Genomic DNA, 24343 nt, shown 5'->3' with positions numbered 1-24343 from the left:
ATGACTGAGTTTGACGATTGCAGTCACGGCACATCCAATATGTATCTGCCAGGGTGCGCCTATTACGTCTCACCCTCAGATTTCTCGACGAAACCCTCTTTTTTGTCTCAATCGTCGTCCTGTCAAATGACTTTTCCTTATTCTTCTAATTTACCTCATGTTCAACCTGTGCGCGAAGTGGCATTCAGGGAATACGGATTAGAGCGCAGCAAATGGCAGTATAGGGGCAGTTATGCTCCTTATTACTCAGCTGAAGAGGTGATGCACAGAGACTTTCTGCAGCCCGCGAACAGGAGGACGGAAATGTTGTTCAAAACGGACCCTGTCTGCGGCCACCACGGACCGTCTCCCGCCGCCTCCAACTTCTACAGCTCGGTGGGGAGGAACGGCATCCTGCCGCAAGGCTTCGACCAGTTTTACGAGACAGCCCCCGGACCCCCGTACCAGCAGCACTCCGAGAGCGAGGGGGACGCCGAGAAGGGCGACTTGAAAGCCCAGAACAGCACTTGCAGTAAAACACCTTCCAGCCAGGAGAAGAAAGTGACACCAGCAAACAGCGCCGATTCCCCTTCTGGTGAGGCTGTTGCAGAGAAGAGCAACAGTTCAGGTAGGTATCAGTAGTAAATTGGGGGCAAGAGTACAAGGCCAACACTTTGTCAAGCCGCATTTTATGTGCAATTTTATAAGCATCCAAAGGATTTTATATATCCTATAAGATTTCCTTTACCGTTGTAAAGCGTGTTTACGATAGGAAACCAATTTAGGTGGGCTTAAGGTATTCTTGGAAGAGGATATTAATTGTTATTAAATTGTTGATTCATCGGGGGGAGACGGAGAGATTTCACAGGTAGTGCTCAGAGCTGCCTTCGGTTTAGAGCTTAAGATCTTCGTTTGTTTGGGGCGGGGGGTGTGTGCGAGAGGAGTTTGAGAAACTTGGAATTTTTCCAGCCCATTTAAATATCTCTCTGTATTGCTCGAAGAGCTCTCTTTTAAGGAGAAGTTGGGAAATATTGGCTTTTCTTGCTAAGTCACCCGGAGATTATAAGCGTCGGGAATATTTTTTGAAGGGCTAGAGGGCTGCTTTGCAGGCAATGGGATATTATCAAAGTCTGCCACCAAACCCTAGCTGAGCATGTTCGTAGCAACAGCGTGAATCAGTTTCTTCTCTCTTGAATTTCAGCAATTCCCCAGCGATCGAGGAAAAAGAGGTGCCCCTATACCAAATATCAGATAAGAGAACTGGAACGGGAATTTTTCTTCAACGTGTACATAAACAAAGAGAAGAGACTGCAGCTGTCCAGAATGCTCAACCTCACTGACCGGCAAGTTAAAATCTGGTTCCAGAACCGAAGGATGAAAGAAAAGAAACTGAACAGAGATCGACTCCAGTATTTCACAGGGAATCCCTTGTTTTGAAAAACAAAACAAAAAAGAAAAAAAAGGAAAAAAAAAAAAGGAAAAAGAAAATAAAAATAATATTAAAAAGGCAAGAGAACAGGAAGAAAGAAGAAAAACAAAGAAAACGTCGGTCTCTCTGACCTACCATCTGAACGCAAAAGTTCATTTGTTTACTTGACACATCCACCCTGCGGAACTCAAAGTTTCATTTTCATGTGCAACTCCCCACACTGAATGGCCACTGGAGATTTCGGGGCTTGGCGGAGCAGATTCCTGATAAGGGCAAGCTAGGGTAAATCCAACTGTCCACTCTCGAGTGTTTTTCGCCAAAGGTGCTTTTTTTCCCTCTCCCACAGTGCCAGCAATGGACCTGCAGTGTGTCTGGTAGTTGTTGCTTACAATTCATTGAGTTCGGGGGGGGCTCTGTTGTTGCTTTTGAGCTAGGATAACACTTTCCTTCCTTTAAGTGAATGCGGTTTATTTAAGAGATGGTAAATGTACGCTCGCTATATATAAAATATATATATATATGTTTCTATTGTCATCCAAAAGCATGGGCCACTGTCTTTTTCATGTGAATAAATGGTTTCTAGTAAAGTTAAGGTTATAACTTCCGTGCACTGTATGGATTTCCATCTCCGAAGGATCTTAGCGTTTTCCGGGCTAGAGCCAAGTTCAGTTAAATAATAATGTGAGGAAGGCTACCCGGGTTTTTTAAAAAGCATTTTAATTAAGGAATAGTTCAGATGGCTGAGTCTCCTTTGTAGGTATGCGTACCTTCCCCGTTCGCTGTGAGACAGAGCCAACATGGCTGTCTGCAGACCATCACTTCTGATGGTGCTACCATTACTATAAACAACGAAAAAGGCTTTTCGTGTAACTGGTCAGGCTCCGAATAAGCCCAGAATCCCCAACGCCAATGACTGTTTACTTGTTAGTGAAGAGCAAGGCAGAAAGACTGAGGGCTCCAAGCGAGTCAGACAAGAGGGAGCTATAAACAATTGGCACTAGTTGGGGAAAAAAAAAAAAAAAAAAAGAAAATTTAATTAAAAAAAAAAAAAAAAAAAAAAAAAAAAAAAGAAAAAAAGAAAAACCCACCCTAAACCAAAAGCACAACCCACCCCCAGCACTCTGGGAGCAGAGGGGTGGTTCTAACCGCGCCGGCCGGGCAGGGCGAGCGGAGCGGGGCTGAGCGCGCTGCCGCTCCCGTTCGCGGCGGGCCCCGCCGGGGGCCGGCACCCGGAGCAGATCCCGCTCCGCTCCTCGCCGCTTTATCTTGCGTGACCTGGCTGGGCTGTTTACAAAACCTTGAACTGTCTAGACAACACCATAAAACCCGAGGTTCTAAACAGCTTAATTGGGTTATATTATACACCTTCTGGTGGGCGAAAAAGAGATTTCCGCAATGTGCAATAAAGGCGACGAGTGAGAAAAGAATTTGGCTTTTTTGAATAGGACGAGGTGGCTCTCGCTACTCTCGCAGGCAGGGAAGGCAAAAGTGCCAGCTAAGTCAGGAAAAAACAGAGAATTCAAAAAATAGGGAAATAGAAGAGGAGGGAGGCATGGCTAAAAAAAAAAAATTTAAAACACTTTAGCAAGAAAAACATAAGTGTATGCCTTTGAACTTCCAAAATGTCAAGGTCATCACCTTTAACCTTTCTGAATAATTAGGCGCCTTAAGGTTCCTCTGTTATTTTCAACCACCACCCACTCTCTCTCTATCTCACCCTCTCCCTCCCTCCCTCGCTCTCTCTCACACACACGCACAGCCACACACACACTTTTACCGCATAGCTGGCCATATTAGCAAATGCATCATAACGCAAAGAAAATCCCGGCTGGGTCGAGGTGAGCTCTCGGCGTCGTGCAGTGAGCGTGCCCTGCCCCAGTCCCTGCCAGCTGGAGCACAGGGGCTCCTCACCTCCCTCTCTTTCTCTTCCGCGCCCTGGGAATTCGACCCCCCCCCCAAAAAATGTCTCTTTTAAAATTTTTTTGTAATTTTTCTCCTTTTTTTTTTAGCTCATAAGAAAAAAAGAGGTTTGCTTAGGAAAAAAAATAGTAGGAAATGTCTCGTAATTTAGGCACAAAGACGATATTTCTATGCGGCCTCCCCACAAAGCCCATTAATTAGAAATGCGCAAAGTCGCGGGGAATTCCTCACGGCATTTTGCCTGACCTTACAGCCAAATTCTCGCGTGTCTCCCGATCCTTAATCCACAGGGCTAGAAGGAGCCGTTTGGTTTTCTGTTCCCTGCAGTGCTTTGACAGTCTATCTCAGCCCATTAATACGCCTTCAAAACGCCAAGACACCGCAAAAGCGGCCCGCGGAAACCGAGACACCCCAGCACTAATCGCGCCTAAATGCTCAATGATAGCGGTGTTAAGTTTCTATCAAAAAGGAAGGGAAGAAGCCCACGGCTGGGGAGGAATCGCGCGGAGGAGAAAGACCGGGAGCGGAGGAAATTCGCGGTGCCTGGCGGGCCGCGGCCACAGGAGGGCGCGCCCGGGCGCTGCAGTGCCGCAGCCTCCGCCGCTCCTGCCTCTTTCCCCCCTAATAATAATTCCGCTGCTAATAAAATATCTAATATATAAGTAACGATAAGATTTCAGGGCCTTCCAAATGAGAAAATAAAGCATCAAAAAGATTTATTAAACAAATAACCCATAACCGTGACGTGCTGGAGAAATATGCCACTTTAAAAGAATTTCTTTTTTTTGGTCGTAATCTTTTATAATGCATCCGAGCTTTAAAAAAAATCCCATAATTTTAAGAAAGGAAAAAAAATCAAATCCCAAAGATATTCAGAATTCGTTCCCTAGAACGAAAATCTATCTACTCTTTTAAGGACAGCCTTAACGCGGGTGGAACAAAAGTAATATAAAAAATATGCATTTCCACAATTTATCTTTGATTCTTACTAGCGGATTTTTTTAGATAAACCTCTAGGTACAGAAAACATAATGTTAAAAACGTATTTTATTTAAAGGCGAGATTAACATTAGCTCCTGAGCATGCTTATTTTTAAAAGAAAGACAGAGAGACTAAAGAGAAAAGATATTTTTAATATCTTAACATCACCTTTCCAAGGCATTGCTGAATGAAGTCCCTCTCTTTAAAAGTGCTGTGGAGATCTATTAAAATGAAAGTAGAGCTTACAGAATTAAAGTCATTCTTATGAATTTCTTGGACGTTCTCCAGCGACCGAGCATGTTCTGTCTTTCTGAGAATTTTTTTTTGTTTTGTTTTAAGATTTTTTTTCTTTCCAGTGTGGATTTCTAGTCAGAATCTCAGGAAAGAAAGGGTTTCGCTGCTTTCTGCTTATTTGCAGAATTCATCGAAATCTATTTCATGTTGGCTTAGCCATATTCCGCATTTTTTAGAGCCCAGTCTCTCGCGAACGCATTTGTTAGCACTTTGTCTGCTGGATTGTTGGTGTGTGGTTTATTTTTCTTTTTCTTTTTTATTTTCCTTTTTTTTTTTTTTTTTTTTCCTTTTTAGAAGTTCATTGTTAACACTTTCCTAGAAATAGCCTTTCCGGCGGCAATAAACCGGCATTGTACAATCCAAAATCCTTGGGATCCCTGACGCCAGAGGTAGCCCTCGCAGGCAGAGCCGTATCCCGGAGGAAAATGCCCCGGTCTCTCGGTGGACCTACACTTTGCTAGGGTGAAATGTTCAGCGAAGTTTAGGTGTTTGTTTTCCTTGGCATGAGGGGGCTCCTTGCGGGAGCCCGCACCAGCCCCGAGCCCATCAGGCTCCATACGAGGTGCTCGAAACCCTCGCAATTACAGTGAGGCCGAAGGCAGAGAATGTGAACGGGTGATGGCAACCTGGGTGCGCTGTTAATTTTGGAAAATTATATCTATACAAGAGAACATGGAAACGCCGCTTTCTTCCTTTTTTTTTTTTTTCTTTTTTTAACCATTGTGTAAATGTGATGATTCTGTGCGAGTCTGTCTGTAACCTCTTCTATTTTTCCTTTTTATCCCTTTCCCAGTTAAATTTCTCTAGATAGAAAAGATTGTGAGCTATTTCCAAATGTCTTTGGACTTGTCCTTTACATAGAAACAAAAGGGCATTTGCTTATTTTCCGATTAAAATATAAATGCAGCAGGAATCCGCCGAAAGATAAATATGCCGCACAAATACCGAGGCTGAAGGCGGAACTGGCCACCAATATACACGCTAAAATCTCATCACACTCAGGCACCTTTGTGTGCACAAAAATATGGAAATTCAATAGGAGAAGTGCTGGGGTTCAGGGCGAAGCTGAGCGTACGGTCAGTGCTAGTGGGCGATCCTTAAGCTCAGAATTAACACCTTTGAAGAAAAGATCAGCGTGCTATTTTATTTATTTTATAGGATTTCATATTTAGGAAAAAGCATAGTGTCATCAGTATGTCGTGTCTGTCCCCTTACCTCAGTCAAAAAAATCTAGAGAGTCTGAGCCCAGACGCAGACTCTTTCTGTGAAAATACGGCACAGAGAAATCTGGGCAACGTGACAGTTGCTTTATTAAAAGAAGAAAGATCACAATATCGTACCAAATTTTTTTTTTCTTAAATAAAACTCTTCTTCAATGTCCCTGCAATTTAACAGCGTGGCATAAAATATACAGTCAGCGCGTTTAAAGACACCCTAAATAAAATGGTGAAATCAAGTAAATCAAAGGAAATTTACTAAAAGCTTCCGGGGTTCCAGCCTATTTTAAAAATAAGACATTTCTCGCAATACCTTTGTTACTGAAGGCATCTGCAAAATATCTGGCTTCTTCCGTACCCCTCTCCCATCCCCCTCGCATAATGGGACACAAACACAGCAAATTGCAACTATGAGAATGCTCGGCACAGCCGAGACAAAAACATAATCATATCACCAGTAATAAGGTTCAGGGAGATAAGGCAGTGAAAATTAAGCCCTGCTGCCACGTCTGGTAACCTGCAGTTTTTAGCCCTGACATTTGCTAGAGGAGAAAACTGTAATGTCCACCTATGCTTTATTACAAACAGTAATTTACATCTGCATGGACCCATTGGTTGGGGCATTTTTTCACCCTCGTTCTAAAAAATATGGGGCTCTGAGAGCAAAACCTTTATATTAATGTAGATTGTATATCTCATTTATTGCACAATATTGATTTATTTATTAATGTTAATTACTTTATTCCATTTTAATATGATTTAAAACAATAGTGACATTAAATGCCCAGAGCCTAAGTCCCCAGTTCCCCAATGGCTCTCGCATGTTTATTCAACTTCTATTTACATCAAACTTAAACTTTCTACTGTTCATTTTCAATAAAAAATTGCTGCCCGTTTTTAAATCCCTCATGATTTACCGTGAGCGAAGGGTCTTATGGAGCCGTGTGCCAGTCCTGAACGCAATATTTAAATTACTATAATCACAACAGTCATCTGAGTTTCCGTGTAGTGACATGCATGAAATTAATATTTTCAATTACAAAAAATCAAAGAGCCCTCATGTCTAATCAGGAGCCCAGAATTCAGCTCCTCCAGCAGCAGCAGCAGCAGCAGCAACAGCAGCAGCAGCAGCAGCAGCGAGGCCGGCGTGGAAAGCAGCTCAGCATTTGCTTATTGTTTTAACTTTACTGTTGGGCGCAACCCGCCGCAAACCTCTGGGCTGATACTTTGAGCCGGGATATTTCTGGGACCCCTTTTCTTACAGTGTAAATAAAGATTATGAAAGAACCATTTGATGGGCATAAAATTCCTGATTAGATTTAATAGTCGAGCCTTAAACTGCGTCAAGAAAAATAGTATTTTGTTTCTTTAAACTCTGTGGGTTGTCCAGGCTGTTGTTGAAGAGGAGGAAATTGCTAGAAGGCGAGGCGGGGGGGGACGCGGCGCTCGCAGGGAGCGTCGTGGGCTCCGCCGCGGCTTCTCCGCGGCGCAGGCGAGTCTTAGCCATGGCTCTGATCATGATCTTACGTGGCCACCGCGCCCGGCTCGGCTCGGCTCGGCTCGGCTCGGCTCGGCTCGGCTCAGCCCGCGGCGCCGGCCAAGCGTGCCCGGGGCGGGCAGGGGCTGCGCCAGGCGTAGGCGATGCTGCCGAAAGAGCCTGCGAGCAGCGAATATTACGAAGGTAATATTTAAACTCTCCGGCAACCCAGGAGCTGGAGACCGCAGCTATAAAAGACGCTGGCTCTTAACCTGACAATGATGTTGTATTTGAACAGCTGCGATAAGGTTTTAAAAGGTCTGTCTCATTGCCACCACCGCGAAATTTTAAATAGGGTTATTGTTTCCAGCGGTCTAAAGTGTACGGTAAAGTACAAAAACATCCAAATGCCAGGAAACAGAGGAAAATTCAAACCCACGCTGGTGGAAAACGCATGTTTGTAAGTGTGCGAAAGACGCATTTAAATTTTTAAAAATCCTTTCATGTGCTGCCTGCTCTTGGGGATCTGAAAGGGTGTTTTGATGGTAGAAAGGCCCAAAATAAACAGGCGAACGAGTCCCAAACAAAAATTATCAACAAGTTCACTTTGTGTGGATGAGGGTCCTTGACAACATTGGTCCCAGATAAGAAATACCCCAGTTTGGGAAAAAAAAAAAAAAAAAAAAAAAAAGAAAAAGAAAAAAAAAAAGAAAAAAGAAAAAGGAAAGAGAAAAGAAAGTAAAACGATAAAGAGTAATAAACAGTTTCTACCGCCACTATTTAAAATGTAGTAGCTGCGGGTGCAAATACGGCTAAGGAGTGGGAGGAAAAACAATAAAACACGTTTAAAATGTTGGGACGGAAAACTCTGATCTGCCATGTAGACAGTTAGTGTTGCCTTCTGTTGGTTGCTTTCTTTGCTGTTTGTTTGCTTTATTATACAGATGCATTCATCATTCTTATAAAAAAAGACTGGAAAAGTTGCTTAAAGGAGTTAAAGGAGTTGCAGTGAGGACATGAGTTTCTGCATGCTTTTTTGATGAGCAACACTACAGAAGGAGAAATTTCCTTTTTGATGCTTTCGGTTTGCAGGGCAAGAGAAAAACCCACTTTTTTCTTTTTTCTTTTTTTTTTCTTTCTTTTTTTTTTTATTTTTTTTTCCCAGGCGGTCGGGAGAGAGCATTGTAAAATAATTTTAGGAATGTGGCTTCCCTATAAAATTCGAGTTATGACAAAAGTCCACCTTTTAATATTTGACGATTTGTGTTAAAACAAAAATTGACCTTCTCGGTTAGCAGCTAGGAAAAAAATCAATAGTATAATTTTCAATAATTCATAACGCGAACGCCATTATGCTAAATCTTAACTATTAATCTTATCCTTTACAAAGTCTCGATTGATTTGTTAATAAAATATCTTCCCGTGCGCGGCAACAGAGGGTATAACTCTTGAAAAAGCTTCAGAAGCAAGAAAATTACCGAGTAGCCCGAGAATGTAGATGAGGGTTTTATTGATCGCCCCTGATTCTCCTTAATACGCATTAATAAATCCCGCAACCTTTTGTCCCCGCACTTGTCAGCGGCGGGGCTTTTACAGGAGCCATGGCGGGCGGGCGCGGTTCCGCTCCGCGCCGGGGGTTCCGCGGCCGGGCTGGCGCGGAGGTTGCGCGGCGCGGCGCGCGGGGGGGCGCGGCGCGGGCCGGTGCCGCAGCGCGGGGGCGCGGCGCGGTGCGGTGCCGGCGCGGCGGCGCAGGGGGCGCTGTTGACCGCGGCGGGGCGCGGCGGGGCGGCGCGGCGGGGCGCGTCAGCGGCGGGGCGGCGGCGCGCGGGGCGGCGGGCGCTGCCATTGGCCCGCCTGTCATGTGGTCGCGCGGAGGCATCCGCAATTACACGGGAATGTTTTCCTAGAGATGTCAGCCTACAAAGGACACAATCTCTCTTCCTCAAATTCCGCCCCAAAATGTCCTTTCCCAACAGCTCTCCTGCCGCTAATACTTTTTTAGTAGATTCTCTCATCAGTGCGTGCAGGAGTGACAGTTTCTACTCCAACAGCGCCAGCATGTATATGCCACCTAGCACAGACATTGGGACGTATGGGATGCAAACCTGTGGACTCCTTCCGTCTCTGGCTAAGAGAGAAGTTAATCACCAAAATATGGGTATGAATGTACATCCTTATATACCTCAAGTAGACACTTGGACAGACCCGAACAGATCTTGTCGAATAGAGCAACCTGTTACACAGCAGGTCCCCACTTGTTCCTTCACTACAAATATTAAAGAAGAAAGCAATTGCTGCATGTATTCCGATAAGAGATCCAAACTCATTTCTGCAGACGTCCCTTCCTACCAGAGGCTGGTGTCTGAATCATGCCCCATTGAGAACCCCGAGGTTCCTGTCCCAGGATATTTTAGACTGAGCCAGACCTACGCCACTGGGAAAACCCAAGAGTACAATAATAGCCCTGAAACGAGTTCAACTGTAATGTTACAGTTAAACCCTCGCGGCAGCTCCAAACCGCAGATATCTGCTCAACTTCAGCTGGAAAAGAAAATGAATGAAAACCCGAACAACCAAGACAGCACCGCTAAAGTCTCTCAAGTGGAAAGTCCCGAGCCCAAGTCCACGTTGCAAGAGGAGCGGAGCTGTCTGCCCGAAGGCTCCGTGTCCAGCCCAGAAGTCCAGGAGAAGGAGAGTAAAGGTCTGTATTACCGAGTTTAAGCCGTGCCGTGGTGTAACTCCAACACGCCAGCACCATAAAGCACGCTCGAATATACTAACGAGCATCACAGCCATCACATTTAATGCTAAGGAGTATCGGGCTGCAGGTGCTGTCTCTCTGAAGATTTTGGCAGGCAAAAATGCTTCACAAAACGGTCCAAAGATTTTCCGTAGAGATCTGCCTCTCCCGTGCACGCAGACAGCCTCTGTGATGCGGGGAATATAGCCGTGTGCTCCGTAATGCGCTGCAGCAGCCAAAAGCAGCCCCATACCTCTAAAAAAAGCGGGTCTGGAGGTTGTAAAATACGAGCAGCGCAACTTTTCTCTCGTTGTATTTCGCCTTTTTTTTTTTTTTTTTTTTTTTTTCCACTGAGCCTTACTGCGGTTTGATTGCATTTAAAGTTAATTACGATCCTCTTAAAATAGGTGAGGAATAGGTGCTACCAGACTGGGTAAAGTTGGAAAGAAATGCACAATGAAAACAGCAGCCCGCTATCTGCCTGGTCCAAGGGTGGAATATTTCAATGTGGTGCTTTAGATAACCTTGGCTTGGTCTCCAAAAGTGCACCAGTATTTTGAAATGCTTTTGAAACCTGAAAGTGGTGGCATCTGATTTTATTTTCCATTTTAAAGTGCACTAACGCCTTTCTTTCGAACGGCGTGTATCGAAGAATCCCAAAACGAGAAATTTTCTGCTATCAAAATGTACTTTGCAACCTCTAGGTCAATTTTTATCCTCTGTGTGCATTGAGAATTTCTTTATCTCAATTATGTTTAGTAGTACAGGTCTAGCTTCATGTGGGGGAGATTTCTTTCTGGTGGGGAAAAGAAAACCCAAAAGGAAAATGAAAAGAAAAAAAATCCGAGACAGGGGGTCGTAATTTCTTGTATATTATTTTGCCTGGGAAATGTCTATATCTGTTTATAGGTGTGCTTGCGTGATTCAGCTGATGTGTGTGGGGATGCTGCTTCAAAATACAGTGCGAGCCTATTTTGTAATTGGAATATTTCCGTGGCAATTATCGTGGGAGCCCGGGTCGGCCATGGCGAGGCTAGACCCGTTTAGATGTGTCCATGGGGCGGACGGCAGGTTAAATATTGTTGAAATGTTAAACGCCGGCCGAAAACTTGCGAGACCCTTGCTGGCAGGAGCAGGAGAGCGGGGTGGCCGCAGGGCAGGGCGCAGGGCTGGGGACAGGCGAGCCCAGCCTGGCCGCAGGTCCCCTGGCTGAGCCCACGCCTCAGCCGGGCGCTGGGCAATGCCCACATCCACCATATCTGCCAGACACTGCAGAGGAGGGGTCATGGCCAAGGGTACACTCTAACAGTCTGAGGTATTTTTGATTTTTTTTTTCTTCTTCTTCTTTGATTTTGATAGAGGAAATCAAGTCTGATACTCCAACAAGCAATTGGTTAACTGCAAAGAGTGGCAGAAAGAAGAGGTGTCCTTATACTAAACACCAAACACTGGAATTAGAGAAAGAGTTCTTATTCAATATGTATCTCACTCGAGAGCGCCGTCTAGAGATCAGTAAGAGCGTAAACCTCACTGACAGGCAGGTCAAGATTTGGTTTCAAAACCGCAGAATGAAGCTCAAGAAGATGAGCAGGGAGAACCGAATCCGGGAACTGACCGCTAATCTGACCTTCTCTTAAACCCTAACCCCGGGGGGGGGCACCAGTGAGGAATGGGCACAGCACCACCACTTGATAAAGGCAGGAGAGACTCTGGCAAAACCCGGCATTTTCCAGTTTTGTTTTGTTTTGTTTTGTTTTCTGATAGAATGTGACTCTTCGTCCTTCTTTTAGCGCTGCAAGTGAATATGTATTACTATGATGAGTATATATAAAACCTAGCACGTGTAATTTATTTTTGTTCTCATCGTAATGCAGGGTAACTATTATTGAATATTATCATTTGGTCTTAACTTATTGGAACTGTCGAACATCCAAGCAATGTGACTTTTTCATGTTTTTACTAACAAAATGGTATTTATGTGGGGCTGTTACACGGGCCATAACATTTTGAGTACATTCAATACTTTCAGAAAAAGAGTGGGGGGAAACTGTGGGGGCGGGGGGAAAGAGAAGCACATTATAATGTAACTATCCTCTCAAATGAACTTAGAGATTGTCCTTCGTAAAATGGAATATTTCCTTCTTCTCCATTGTAGACATTTCCTTGTGGTGCATATGTGGAATAGTAGTCGTTCAGCAGCAAATTGTCCTACTTGTGCATGTTCTGTTTGCATGTATAATGCAATAAACTCTGTAAACTACTGCGGTTCCTTTGGTTTTCTACAAATGTTTGAAGCACGGATACAGGTTGGTCTCCTGATCTCTCTCTGTCAACAGCTTTTTGGACTGGTATACCTTTTTTACCATATTCTGGTCTTTGTGTGAGTTTGCCTGGCATTCTTTCTTTCTTTTCCTCCATTTTTTCCCCCTTCCTTTCTTTTTTTTTCTTTTCCCTACGGGGTGGGGTGGAGACTGGGCCAGGAAATGATGTATACCAAATTAATTTATAAATGTATCTGTAAACAACTGATTACTTGATAAAATGTTGTGTGATGTTCGCAGTCTGACAAACTGAATGCAAAAAAAAAAAAAAAAAAAGAACAACAACCAAAAAAAAAAAAAAACCTAAAAAACCCCACACCAAACCAAACAAAAAAGAAAAAAAAAAAAAAAAAAAGAAAAAAAAAGAAAAAAAAAAGAGGACGGATAAAAAAGTTGTAAAATATTATGACTTAACTGGACATCCTCATCCAATCAACTCATACAACTCGTAAATGGTAAGTGATAAAAATATCTTTCTACTACAAGCTGTCAGGAATATGTGTGTCATTTTATTTGATGTTCATACGTTGATTTAAAAAATATCACTCCCTCCGTGCTTACAATGTGCAGACTTTGATTTCATATCTTTGCTCACTAAAAAAAAAAAAAAAAAAAAAAAAAGAAAAGAAAAAGGAAAAACCAACAAAAAACCTCCATAATAAATGCAAAGCTAGGTATAAGTAAATGTTAAGGAGCTCGGTTTTCGGTCGGCTCAACAGCTTTCAGAAGACCGTGGATGGAAAAAATATTCCCTCAAAACATTGCCAGCATCTGGCGAGGTTGGCTTTTTTCGAGCAGAAACCCTCCCAGGCGTGCTCACAAAAGTACACCAGCCTCTTCAGACCCACTTTTGTCACCCTGCACCGTTTCTGTTTGCTCAGAGATCGTTTTATTTCGCGCAATTCCATTTTAGTAGCACACATCCAGCTAATGACGTTCACGACTCTTAACCCTTTCTGTACATAGCTGAAAAATAGTATTAGCAGGGCTCTGCGCTGGCAGCTGAGGAAGGTACGTGTGCTGGGAGCGGGCGAATGCGAGCACATATACTCAGTAGAACTGCAAATAGCTTGCAAATGAACATGACTTCAAACTGAAGTGCAAATGCTTGGGCATACTTTCACCTTCAAACGGGCACTGCAAAAGTAGCGTGGCTACTGCTGGCGCTGGGAAACCAGCTTGCTCACAATCAACGCCCATTTCTCCCCTAAGCTCTTTCTAAATCTAGAAATAAAACTCAAGATAGTGCCAATATTGTGCGACTTGGTGACAGACACTGCTCATAATGCTGTTGGTGGTATTCTGTTTGCTCTTTCGTCGTTGATATTCTGTTTGCTCTTTCGTCGTTGATATTTAATTTAATCCAGTACTTCCTCATGTGCACATTTACTAAGAGGGAAGAGGCTATATATTCCTCCAACCAAGGCATCATCATTTTGGAGCTGCGAGAGCCGCAAGCACCTAGGTACTTTGTGCTCCTTCCCTTTTCGAAAACAAACATCGAAACGATGCTTAAAAAATATCCCCCCCAATAACCCCAAACCCACAAAACAACCCCGTAAATATTGCATACATTCGCACGGCCTTTTCTTTTCCTTTAAAGGTACTCGCTACACCACCATAGAAGTTTCGGCAGTGAGAAGTAAATAGCTGGCTCCATACCAAGAGTTTAACGTATGTAAAAATGAGGCTCACTCTAATCTGCCTGCTTTACCAATTTATATCTCTTTGAAGCGAGGGGCAATTCTTTGCCATATCACAAACCCAGCTTCTAGAAAACGATGTAATAGAAATTATAAAATGGCAGAAGAAAATGCTAAAGCCAAATGACACACACACAAAAAAAAAAAAAAGAGTAAAGGAAAAGGAAAAAATTAAAAAGAAAAAAAAAAGGGAAAAAAGGAAGAAAACAACCTAGGAGAGCAATAAATCATTAAATAAACAGGAATTTCAGTCCCTTCCTCATAACGGCCCGCGAGTAGGAAGTGTTTTCCCAGCGCTGCTGTCCGTGCCCCCGGCGGGCCGTGCTGCGGGCTCGCCACTAACTCTCTGCGTTTCCTCCAGATCCCGACACAGCCACCGTCCCTCGCCCGGGGAAGCAGGCGTGGGCAGAAGACCACGGGTAATCCACTTTTCAGTACTAACGGGGCGTCCTTTCGCTCGGGCAGGAAAAACCAGGCCGGGAGGGAAGGGAAGGCTGGGGAGGGAAGGCATGCAAGAGAAAGCGAAGGGGGCAAAAAACCGGTCACGCAGGCATTGAACGTGGCTCCCCCTGAGCTAGGGGCGGAGGAGACAGCTCTGCCGGCGGGCTGGGGTCAGCGCCAGCCCCGCGGCCCGCAGCCCGCCCGCCCGTGCGGCCCTGCCCGCGGCCGCGCCGCCTGCTCCGTGTCTGTGCCCGCGTCCCTGCCGGGCCGCGCTGCACACCCGAAAGGGGGGCTGTGTGAAGGCTGTGTAGCCCCAAAGTTCCGCAGATAGAGGAGCATGTGTTCAGCCACACGTCAGTCGTGCTCGGAGACAGAGGCTTTGCTGTTTCCATCCGTCCATTTTATTAGGGACACATTAATCTATAATCAAATACACCTCATAAAATTTTTATTGAAAGGCATAAAATCATTACAGAGGTCTTCCACCTGTTTTAAAACAACACAATGGGCATCTCTTTTTAAAAGTGTATCCTTTCCAGGGAAACTTTCTGTCCGGGGGTGAGGGGAGCGGATAATAATAGCCGCACATGCTCTGAAATATGGAAGTACCGCAATGTGCTTTTACTGTAACATTTTCCTGTTTTATGAGAAGTCGTTACAGTCCCAGCTTGCGATGGTTTGTTTTTACAGGCAAGAATCCCCCTTTCCCAGCGGGTTCCCTCAGCAGCTTGGAGTGTGATTAGCAAGCCAAGGCTGTTGGATTTATTTAAACACCCTGCCTCTCATTGATTAAGAAATGAATGGCAGAAATCGCTCAGCGAAGGTGAAGAAATAGTCCGCACCCGCCGCGGCCGTGGGCAGCCAGCGCGGCCACGCCCGCCGCGCCCGGGCCGGCAGGACAGACAGGCGGACAGACAGGCGGGCAAGTAGGGCAGGCGGGAGAGCGGGGAGGGCCGGGCAGGCCGGGCGGGCAGGGGGCACACCGGGCACAGCGGGCACGCCGGGCACGGCAGGCCGGGCAGGGCGGGCAGGGCAGGGCAGGGCAGGGCAGGGCAGGACGGGTGGCCCCGAGCCGTGCGGGGGCGCGGGCGGTGCGGAGCGCTGTGCGGGGCCGCTGTTGATGATGATTTTTTTTTAATCACAGCAGCCCCAGTTTAGCGGATTGATTTACTCGCAGTATTGGTAAATATGATCACGTGGGCTCCACAACCAATGGTTGAGGGTTGCTGTCTGCAAAATACTACGATTGTTCTCCGGGAGGGTATCATATACAGTTAACAGTGTAACCTTTTATATGACTAAGAGGGGAGCCTAAAATGTCGTCTAGTGGCACCATAAGTAACTATTATGTCGATTCTCTCATAGGCCATGAAAGCGAAGAAGTTTATGGGAGTAGATTCGTCCAGGGAGGTCACAGTGCGACCTCCAGGCCATCAGGTGTTGCAGAGAGTTCAGATTTTTCCTCTTGTAGCTTTGCACCAAAATCCACCGTGTTTTCCACCTCCTGGTCCACTGTTCACCATCAGCCGTCTGCGGCAATGACCGGGATCTACCACCCCTACATGCACCAGCCCCACTTAGGGGCAGCCGACGCCGGCCGCTACGTGCGCTCCTGGATCGAGCCCTTCCCGGGCTTCCCGGGCGGCGGCGGCGGCGGCGGCAGCGGAGGCAGCAGCGGCGGCGGCTCCGCGTCCGGCTCCGGCTCCTCCAACGGGCGCCACTACGGGATAAAGCCGGAGACGGGAGCAGCCACCTCCTCGTCTTCCTCCTCCTCTTCCTCCTCCTCCAAAAGGACTGAATGCTCCTCGTCTCGGGAGTCCCAGGGGATCGGTGTGCCCGAGTACACGTGCAGCTCCTTCCTCCAGGAGTCCCGGGAGAAAGCGCCTGCCGGCAGCGCCAAGGAGCCCGCCGCCTGCAGCCACAACCCCAGCCCGAGCAGCGATCTGAAAGAGGAGAAGCAGCAGCAACTTGACCCAAGTAAGTAAAAAAAAACCAAAAAAACCCTCAAAAAAACCTAAAAAATGAAGAAAGAAAGACAAGAAAAAGAAAATAAAAGAAAAAGACAATCAAAACAAAACGGGGAGTGGGGGAAATAGAGAGGAATAACGGCAGAGAGAGAGAGAGGGAGAACAAGAAAGAAAGAAAAAAAGAGAGGAGGAGAGAAGGAAGGAAGGAAAGTAAGAAAGGAAGTAAGCAAGGAAGGAAGAAAGAAAGCGAGAGAGAGAGAAAGAAAGAAAGAAATTGCCCCTTTGATTTATTGCCGAAACCTGTAAGGCTCGAATGTGCAAAACTGATAGTTTTACTAACCTATAAAAACGTCTAGACGCCTACCCCAGCGCAAGCAGCAACAAGCACCCATAAAAGACTCCACATAACCACCTACCATCAAGACATCATTTGTACAGTAAACAGACTGGGGCATTAAGGCTTTTATGATAATTCCTCCAAAGTTGTGAAAACAGTCCATCCTTCGTTAAATTAATTTAACGACCTTTCTCTCCCCCCCCCCTCCCCGTTCCCTATATACCTCCCTTCTTCCAGATAACCCTGCAGCAAACTGGATCCACGCTCGTTCAACGAGGAAAAAGCGTTGTCCCTACACAAAGTATCAAACTCTGGAACTGGAAAAGGAATTTCTGTTTAACATGTACCTCACCCGAGACCGCCGTTACGAAGTAGCTAGGATTTTAAACCTCACAGAGAGACAGGTCAAAATCTGGTTTCAGAACAGAAGAATGAAAATGAAAAAGATGAACAAGGAGAAAGGCAATAAAGGAGAATAACGCTGGGGTGGAAACGTAGTTGGAGACTATTGATTTAGTTTTGAGTTTGGATTTTTATCGGGGCAGTGTGGGGTTTTGGTTGTTGAGGGTTTGGTTTTTTTTTTTTTTTTTTTTTTTTGGTTTTGGGTTGTGGCTGCTTGTTTTTGTTTGGTTGTGCGGGGGGTTTTTGGGGGTTTGGTTGTGGTTTGGTTTGTCCTTTTTTTTTTTTTTTTTTGGTTTGGTTTTATTCTTTCTCTGCACCCTTAGCCCCCCCATACGTTCCTCCTCCTCCTCCTGCGCCACTCCACCCCAGGGATTTTAAATCAATCGCGTTTTTTTTTTTTCTTTTCTCTTTTTTCTTTTTTTTTCCTTGGTAGAAGTGAAACGTGGTCTGTGTCAGGTATTTCCGGAAATTTTGTCTTGCTCGACAACGTGTTTTTCAGTCTCTTGATACTCCCCTCCTCCTTCCCAGACCATTTAGATGACAATATTGTGAGTGCACGTTAGCTTTGGGAACTCTATCTGATGTTAAATGTTTGACATGTTTCTTAAAAGTGATGTAGACTAGATAGTTATTTTGCCAAAATAAAGGTAAGGAAATTAATTATAATTACGGTAATAAAATACGTATTAAATTACAGCCGCTTAAATCAATGGGGGTTGCTGTGCTGTCCACGACCTACTAAGAGGAAATCTTTCCCCAAACTTCTGCTTTCTAGGTCTGAATCCTTCGCAATAGATGCCACAGAGAGGCCACGAGCTGCTTCCCCCCCTTAGTGCACTGTTAGGAGCTGTGTCACGCTCGGAGCCGCTCGCCGTAGGCCTGGCCCTGCCGGTGCCCCGGCGCTGCCGTCCCTGCCCGCGGTGCTCTTGTACTCATTACCCGCTCGCTCCGTGGCTCCGGCACGGATCTCTTGTAATTGTTGTCACTTATTACACAATAAAGTCTGCCGTGACCCAACGACAGCGCTGCGGTGAGAGCAGAAATCTGTGCGCCCCTCGCGATGCGCCCCGCGCCGCCCGCCCTGCGCGCAGCCCCGCGCAGCGTCCGCGGGCCGGGCCGGCGGGAGAGGCCGGGGTGGCGGGAGAGGCCGGGGTGGCGGGAAAGGCCGGGATGGCGGGAAAGGCCGGGAGGGCGGGAAAGGCCGAGCTGGCCAGCAGCACCTCCGGCACCTTGCCCCGGCTCCCGAGCCGCAGCTGCTGCCAGGGGCCAGCGCCGAGGGGCCGCGCCGTGCCCAGCCCTCAGGTACCAGCGCTCCCACAAACGGCAGCGATCCCTTGGGGTCGGTCAGGAAATGCTTCCACGCCGGCCCGCAGGAGCCAAGGGCACACAGTGATGCCTATTCGGTTAAACATGGGTTTTATTCCTGGGTTTTTTCCTTACTGGGTCGCTTCTAGCCTCTGCTTTCTTTAAGTGGGAGGCTGGAAGCTCTGGAGGGGACACGGCTGCTGCCAAACGCTCGGCTTTGTTGGCGAGAGCTCATTTAGCGACGCGCCTCATGCCTTCTGCATTTATAAACACACATGACTTTATCAAGATAATTGAGATGAAGTTCATTGTAAAAAATGCTTTGTTTAAAGAGCAACCATTAAAATGAAGGACCCGTAAATATTTACGAGCAGTTCGGTTAATTCAAGATTAAGGGGAGAGCTGAGAGACCTGGTGTTTAATGTTTTTTACCTCTGTGAATATATAAAAAAAAAAAAAAAAAGAAAAGAAAAAAGAAAGCAAAAGCATGCACCGCCAGGAAAAGGTGTTGCATTGCTTCCCATCCATTGTCGAGAAGATACCTATAATTCTTTTAAAACAGGAAGAACCGTGGTATAATAAAACCATTGAGATGGCTAGACGTCTGGACCTAATGAGTTTACGATATGCTATGGCACTTTTCTTTGAAAGCACCTTATTTTGATGTTTGTGTTTGTTAGGGGGGAAAAAAGGCAAAAAAATGCAGACAAACTAGGTCTTAAAACCTTGGACTATAAATTTCAGTATGTCAGCATTGGGCCAAGGCAACAGACTCAAAAAGGACCTGAAGGTCACGAAACAGAGATTTTACGAAGTCCACTTATTTGTTGAAATGTATTTCATTGGATATTCTGTTGCAATGAATCCTATCATGCCAACCTCAATATTTTCGCAAATACCCATGGTGGGGGGGGGGGGGGGTGGGATGTGTGTGTGTGTGATCTGTAACAACACATAAACAATATTCTTGTACACAAAACTGCATTGTGTTGATCGCAGCAGAGGCTCTGTTAAGAAATTTTCACCAAGCCCACACCATCTTTTAATATTTCATATCAAGCAGATTGACACATGTAACCTCGTATATTTTTTCCTTTTGTTTACCTGTTTTTAATATCCCGTGCATTTATTTCAAAATGGCAGAAAGAAAACCAAACATCTCGATCGATGAAACGCAGTTCATCTATGGAAATTACTTTTAGTGTCAAACAGAATATTTTAACTCCTGCCCGTTGGTTGTGTTAATATATGTTTTCACATATGCACAGTCTCGTGCACACGCGTTATACCGAATAATTCACAGGCATGTGTGATGAAGGAGGGGGTGAACAAAGATTCATCTTTACTTTTGTTTACATAAATCAATCCATAAATACATAAAAGCGCGGGCAAACAAAATAACATCTTCAATACAAAAACGTATAACTCTGAAACTACCACACATGGAGATTTAATGCTGTAATATGTGGGGGAACATGATCGAAAACGCGATAGCAGTCGTCTTCAAAGCACAGACGTCTTTCCTGGCTGCCATGTGTAAACGAGGCGCATTCTTTGTATGCAGTTAATTATAGCTCTGGCAAAAAAATAAAAGAGGGTCACCGAAACGTGCTAAGAGAAAATAGCACTTAAGGGGGGGGGGGGGGAGAGGAAAAAAAAAAAGGAGAAAAGAAAGAAAAAGGAAGAAAAAGGAAGAAAAAGGAAGAAAAAGGAAGAAAAAGGAAGAAAAAGGAAGAAAAAGGAAGAAAAAGGAAGAAAAAAGAAGGGACCCAACCCCAGTGCAGGCAGCGAAGGCAGAGTCGGTGGCGCTGGCCCCGCGGCGCTCCGCAGTTCGCGTTCCCGGCCAGCGGCGGGGCCGCGGGCAGCGCCGCCTGCCGCTGCCGCAGCGCGCCGCCAGAGGGCGCCCGCGCTCCACCCTTGCGCGGCCGCCGCGCCCGCCCTGCGCGCCCGCGGCCCGAGCAGCGCGGCTCGGCCTGGGCACCGCGGGCACGGACGGGCACGGACGGGCACGGAGGGGCCGCCCGCGGAACCAACGCACAGGAACAGGGTCGGGGGTGTCTGGCGCGGGTGCGGGAAGCAGGCACTGCCCCTCTGTGCCCCTCCGCAGGGTGAGGCAGTTTCTCTATGCCGCCGCTCAGCCCCTGCCAGGCCCTGCCTCTGTGCTCTCTGGCGAAGGGCTTTTGCTGCTGTCTGTCCGCGTCCGTGTCCGTGTGGGTGTGCCCGGGCCTTTCCCGCCTCCCCCGCCTTTCCTTGGGCTGCCCGGGGGTCCCTAAGCCTCCGCGAGTTCCTAAAGCCGTGCACCCCGGGGCCCCTGCTTGGGCAAGGGTGTCCTTGCGGGCACAGGGCCCGTGGGGTGCTCACATGCGGGGCAGCCGGGCTGGTCAGCGAGACAAAGCGAGTTAATCGGCCTGGAGACGGGGGGGTGGTGGAAGAACGGGGCGCGATGGGGAGGGAGCCTGAAATGCCTTTTATGTAACCACAAGGATTTTTTTGTCAATTCGCATCAGACGGTCACACGTGGCTCTGGCTGGGCCTGTATTATATTTCACCTACATTTTTCGTCTCTCTCCAAAATAGGGCGGACTCGAGTTCCTGAGGGTGTCTCTCCAAAAATCTGATTCCCACTGCAGGACGAAGCGGGAAAGAGAGGACTGCTTCTTGGGGCACGGGGGTGGCCGGTCCGGGCGGGGGCAGCGCCGAGCCTGCCGGGCAGCGCTTTTCTTCCTTCCTTCCTCCCGGCCAACAGGGCTCGCTTATTTCGGACCGAGTCCCCGAGCGGTGCTAACCGTTCACCCACACATTTTTATTTTTTCGCCCCCCTCCCTCTCTTTGCCTCGGTAATGACGTCCACCAAGGGTGAAATGATGGAAAGTATATTCATAGGCATGATTTCCATTAAGTATCAATTAACCTGGAGCCTCAGCCATGCGTGCAAGGCGTCAAGGGTAAATGTGCATCTCATTTCCCTGCGATCCGCTCGCCTGGAAGGAAATGACCCGCAGGCCCCGTTGGCAAGGGGGCCCTGCCGCTGCACGGTGCCGCCCCACGGGCACCCCACTGCCTTCGCCTGCACCCCGGAGACCCTGCGGTGGGCATCGGCTTCTCTGCGGGGCTCTGCCCTCGCCGGCCGCGGTGCAGGCCATGCTGCGGGCAGTGCAGCCCCGCTGAGCCGGGCGGCGCGGCCCCGGGCAGCGCGCCCGCGGTTATCGCGCGGGATCTGCGCGGCCGCCTCGCCCCTGCGCGCCCGGCCTTTCAGCGGCTCCTAGCGAGCGCACACCGGCGGGGGGAGCGGGGTTGCCGCGGCCGGGGTGGATCCGGGCAGGGCTGGGCCGAGTTTTTTTCTTGCCCGAGGAGCGGCACATGTAAACTGAAGCCAAAAGTCCCCCCTGAGCTCATGAGCGTGTGTGTGTGTGTGTGTGTGTGTGCGTGCGCGGGCTGCTGTGTGCCTAATAGGAAATAGTAAAAGCAGTGAGGCAGGTCATTTTGGGAGCGATTATAATCCAGTCCTGGTCACCACATACACGGAGAGCAGGAGCGGGGAGCGCACGGGCCAGCGGCGGCGGCGGCGGCGGCATGAGCGCGGCGTAGAGGCACCGGCGGCGGCGGCGGCGGCGGCGGCGAGAGCAGCGCCCCGAGCCCCCGCCCGCCGCTGCCCCCTCCCCGATGAGCTCCTACTTTGTCAACCCGCTCTACTCCAAGTACAAGGTGGCGGCGGCCGCGGCGGCGGCGGGGGAAGCCATCAATTCCCCGTACTACGACTGTCACTTCGCACCCGAGGTGAGCGGCCGGCACGCCGCCGCCGCCGCCGCCGCCGCTCTGCTCTACGGGAACGGCGCGGCCGCCGCGGGCTTCCCGCACCCCGCGCCCGGCGGGGCGGGGGGCGGCGGCGGCGCGGGCCCGGACTTTTACCAGCCGGCCGGGGGGAGCCCCACGGCCGCCTACCAGCCGCCTCCTCCTCCCCCCGCCGCGCCTCCGCCTCCTGCCCCCTGCAGCGGGGTTACCTGTCACGGGGAGCCCGCTAAATTTTACGGATACGATAACTTACAGAGACAGCAGATTTTTACGACACAGCAAGAGGCCGGGCTGGTACAATATCCTGACTGTAAATCGTCCAGTGCTAATATTGGCGAGGAACCAGACCACTTAAATCAGAGCTCGTCTCCTGCTCAAATGTTTCCCTGGATGAGACCACAAGGTTGGACGCAGTCAAAAATTTGCTTCCATCTCACGTCTGAGTTTGAAACTTTCTTTTCCTCCTCCTGCTTCTTTCTCGCTGACTCTCGCTCCCTGCCTCTGTCTCCCCCACTCCCTACCTCTCTCACCGCGAGTCCTATCACCGCGGTGGCCTGCGATAATAAAGATATGCAGTGAGCAAGCAGAAACCTCTGCAGCAGGCAGCTCCCGACCCAGGAGTAGCCTTTGAGACGCCTGTCGGACGCCGAGGCGCAGCTGACACGCTCGCCTGTCTCCCGTGGAAGGGTGCGGGGTCGGGAAGGGGGTGGTGTACAAGATGATAAAGTGACCCCGCAGCATCCTATGCAGGAGGACAGCTGAGGCGCTTCGTGCATTTACTGTCGCTGTGTTCCTCTCACTCAAGTGCAAAGCTCTAGACTCCTCTGTGCCCTCTGCCTTCTCTCCCTGCGGTTCTGTGGCGCTTCTCTCGAGGGATTCCGGAGGCACCGGGGTCCTCGCTGCCTGCCTGCGCCTTGTTTTGAACGGCCACAGCAACTTCCAAACCCCTGTGTTTTTGTTTTAAACAGCAGCGCCGGGTAGGAGGAGAGGAAGACAAACATACAGTCGATTCCAGACTCTAGAGCTGGAAAAGGAGTTCCTATTTAACCCCTATCTGACCAGGAAGAGAAGGATCGAGGTGTCCCACGCACTAGGACTCACCGAGAGGCAGGTAAAGATCTGGTTTCAGAACCGGAGGATGAAATGGAAAAAAGAGAACAACAAGGACAAATTCCCCGCTTCCAGACAGGAGGGAAAGGAAGGGGAGGCCAAAAAGGAAGCACATGATCTGGAAGAAGACAGAGCTGAAGGCCAGACAAATTAATTTTTGCCCCAAATGTCTTTGTGAAAGTCAATAAAAAATAAGCAGGGCTAAAGCCCGACATGTCGGCTCATCCACACCTCTACGTGATCTTGTCGTGGGACGAGTGACCCCATATCCCTCCGTTTGACATCTACCTGCTTCGGGTGCTTCACTTGTTTGTGCTTTTATTTTGTTTATTAGCGTATCCAGAACGATCTCTAGATTTAACATTTCCTCTACTTATTTCTTCAAATTTGATACAGAGTTTCTAGCAATAAATTTCTAATGATATACATATATATATATATTTGCAATCTTAATGGACGGTGATTGTGGGAAACGACATAAACTTCCTAATAATAAATATTAATAAGTAAGACATTTAACAATGCTTTATTAATCAAGACAAGTGCACTTGTACAATTTTAATTCTTGTTTTTATCTTATGTTGAATAAATTAAATTAATAATCTTGAAGACAATATCACAGGAATATATTTAACCTTCTTCTATAATATTTGATTAAAATAAACTGAATTTATTCGATTATAAAATGTATCGGCCTCTCTATATTCCTTTTGTAATCTACTCCTCAAGGAACATCCAGAGTCTCCCCCGTCTCTCCTCCGATGCTGGGTGTTTCAGCGGGGTTTGGAAATGGCGCATTGCGTATAAAACCTGCTTTTCGCAAGCAGCTGCGGTACCGCTGTCCAAGCAGCGGCCAGCGGGGACCGCGGCCTCACCTGCGAGCCGAGCGCAGGCTGCGGACCGGCCCCGCTGTGTGCCCGGGCCCTGC

General features: G+C 47.8%; 4 protein-coding genes across 8 annotated transcripts; all 4 read left to right on the top strand.

Moving 5' to 3' along the window:
* On the top strand, positions 1-1416 carry HOXD11 (homeobox D11). The gene is made up of 2 exons (XM_058809839.1): positions 1-607; positions 1181-1416. The coding sequence occupies exons 1-2, from the start codon at positions 1-3 to the stop codon at positions 1414-1416; spliced, it is 843 nt and encodes a 280-aa protein (XP_058665822.1).
* A 7840-nt stretch (positions 1417-9256) lies between these two features.
* On the top strand, positions 9257-11755 carry HOXD10 (homeobox D10). Its single transcript, XM_058809843.1, has 2 exons — positions 9257-9998; positions 11397-11755. The coding sequence occupies exons 1-2, from the start codon at positions 9257-9259 to the stop codon at positions 11672-11674; spliced, it is 1020 nt and encodes a 339-aa protein (XP_058665826.1). The 3' UTR covers positions 11675-11755.
* A 3541-nt stretch (positions 11756-15296) lies between these two features.
* HOXD9 (homeobox D9) lies at positions 15297-18215 on the top strand. Of its 3 annotated transcripts, XR_009275007.1 has the most exons (4): positions 15604-16479; positions 17044-17210; positions 17642-17756; positions 17984-18215. XR_009275007.1 is itself a non-coding variant. In XM_058809705.1 (3 exons), exons 2-3 carry the CDS (start codon positions 16041-16043, stop codon positions 17283-17285), a joined length of 681 nt encoding a protein of 226 aa, XP_058665688.1. In that variant the 5' UTR covers positions 15297-15428; positions 15868-16040; the 3' UTR covers positions 17286-17304. The 3 variants fall into 3 exon arrangements, 2 of the variants coding, with proteins under 2 accessions (XP_058665688.1, XP_058665687.1); XM_058809705.1 differs by lacking the exons at positions 17642-17756; positions 17984-18215 and adding an exon at positions 15297-15428 and having other exon boundaries at positions 15868-16479; positions 17044-17304; XM_058809704.1 differs by lacking the exons at positions 17642-17756; positions 17984-18215 and having other exon boundaries at positions 17044-17304.
* A 3961-nt stretch (positions 18216-22176) lies between these two features.
* On the top strand, positions 22177-24101 carry HOXD8 (homeobox D8). Of its 3 annotated transcripts, XM_058809648.1 has the most exons (3): positions 22177-22290; positions 22561-22708; positions 23274-24101. In XM_058809648.1, exons 1-3 carry the CDS (start codon positions 22177-22179, stop codon positions 23567-23569), a joined length of 558 nt encoding a protein of 185 aa, XP_058665631.1. In that variant the 3' UTR covers positions 23570-24101. The 3 variants fall into 3 exon arrangements, with proteins under 3 accessions (XP_058665631.1, XP_058665630.1, XP_058665629.1); XM_058809647.1 differs by having other exon boundaries at positions 22177-22708; positions 23277-24101; XM_058809646.1 differs by having other exon boundaries at positions 22177-22708.
* Positions 24102-24343: the final 242 nt, after the last annotated feature.

The sequence above is a fragment of the Ammospiza caudacuta genome, chromosome 8 (assembly GCF_027887145.1).
Source record: "Ammospiza caudacuta isolate bAmmCau1 chromosome 8, bAmmCau1.pri, whole genome shotgun sequence".
NCBI classification, from domain to species: Eukaryota; Metazoa; Chordata; class Aves; order Passeriformes; family Passerellidae; genus Ammospiza; species Ammospiza caudacuta.
Note: the sequence above shows the minus strand (reverse complement) of the source record. Positions and strands in the feature narration are given on the sequence as shown.

Excerpts from the sequence above, each read along its gene's own strand:
- HOXD10 (XM_058809843.1), top strand. The coding sequence starts at position 9,257 with ATGTCCTTTCCCAACAGCTCTCCTGCCGCTAATACTTTTTTAGTAGAT. Across the intron at positions 9,999-11,396 it reads CCAGGAGAAGGAGAGTAAAG|AGGAAATCAAGTCTGATACT; the intron begins GTCTGTATTACC and ends TGATTTTGATAG.
- HOXD8 (XM_058809646.1), top strand. The coding sequence starts at position 22,177 with ATGAGCTCCTACTTTGTCAACCCGCTCTACTCCAAGTACAAGGTGGCG. Across the intron at positions 22,709-23,273 it reads TCCCTGGATGAGACCACAAG|CAGCGCCGGGTAGGAGGAGA; the intron begins GTTGGACGCAGT and ends TGTTTTAAACAG.
- HOXD11 (XM_058809839.1), top strand. The coding sequence starts at position 1 with ATGACTGAGTTTGACGATTGCAGTCACGGCACATCCAATATGTATCTG. Across the intron at positions 608-1,180 it reads AGAGAAGAGCAACAGTTCAG|CAATTCCCCAGCGATCGAGG; the intron begins GTAGGTATCAGT and ends CTTGAATTTCAG.
- HOXD9 (XM_058809704.1), top strand. The coding sequence starts at position 15,819 with ATGTCGTCTAGTGGCACCATAAGTAACTATTATGTCGATTCTCTCATA. Across the intron at positions 16,480-17,043 it reads GCAGCAGCAACTTGACCCAA|ATAACCCTGCAGCAAACTGG; the intron begins GTAAGTAAAAAA and ends CCCTTCTTCCAG.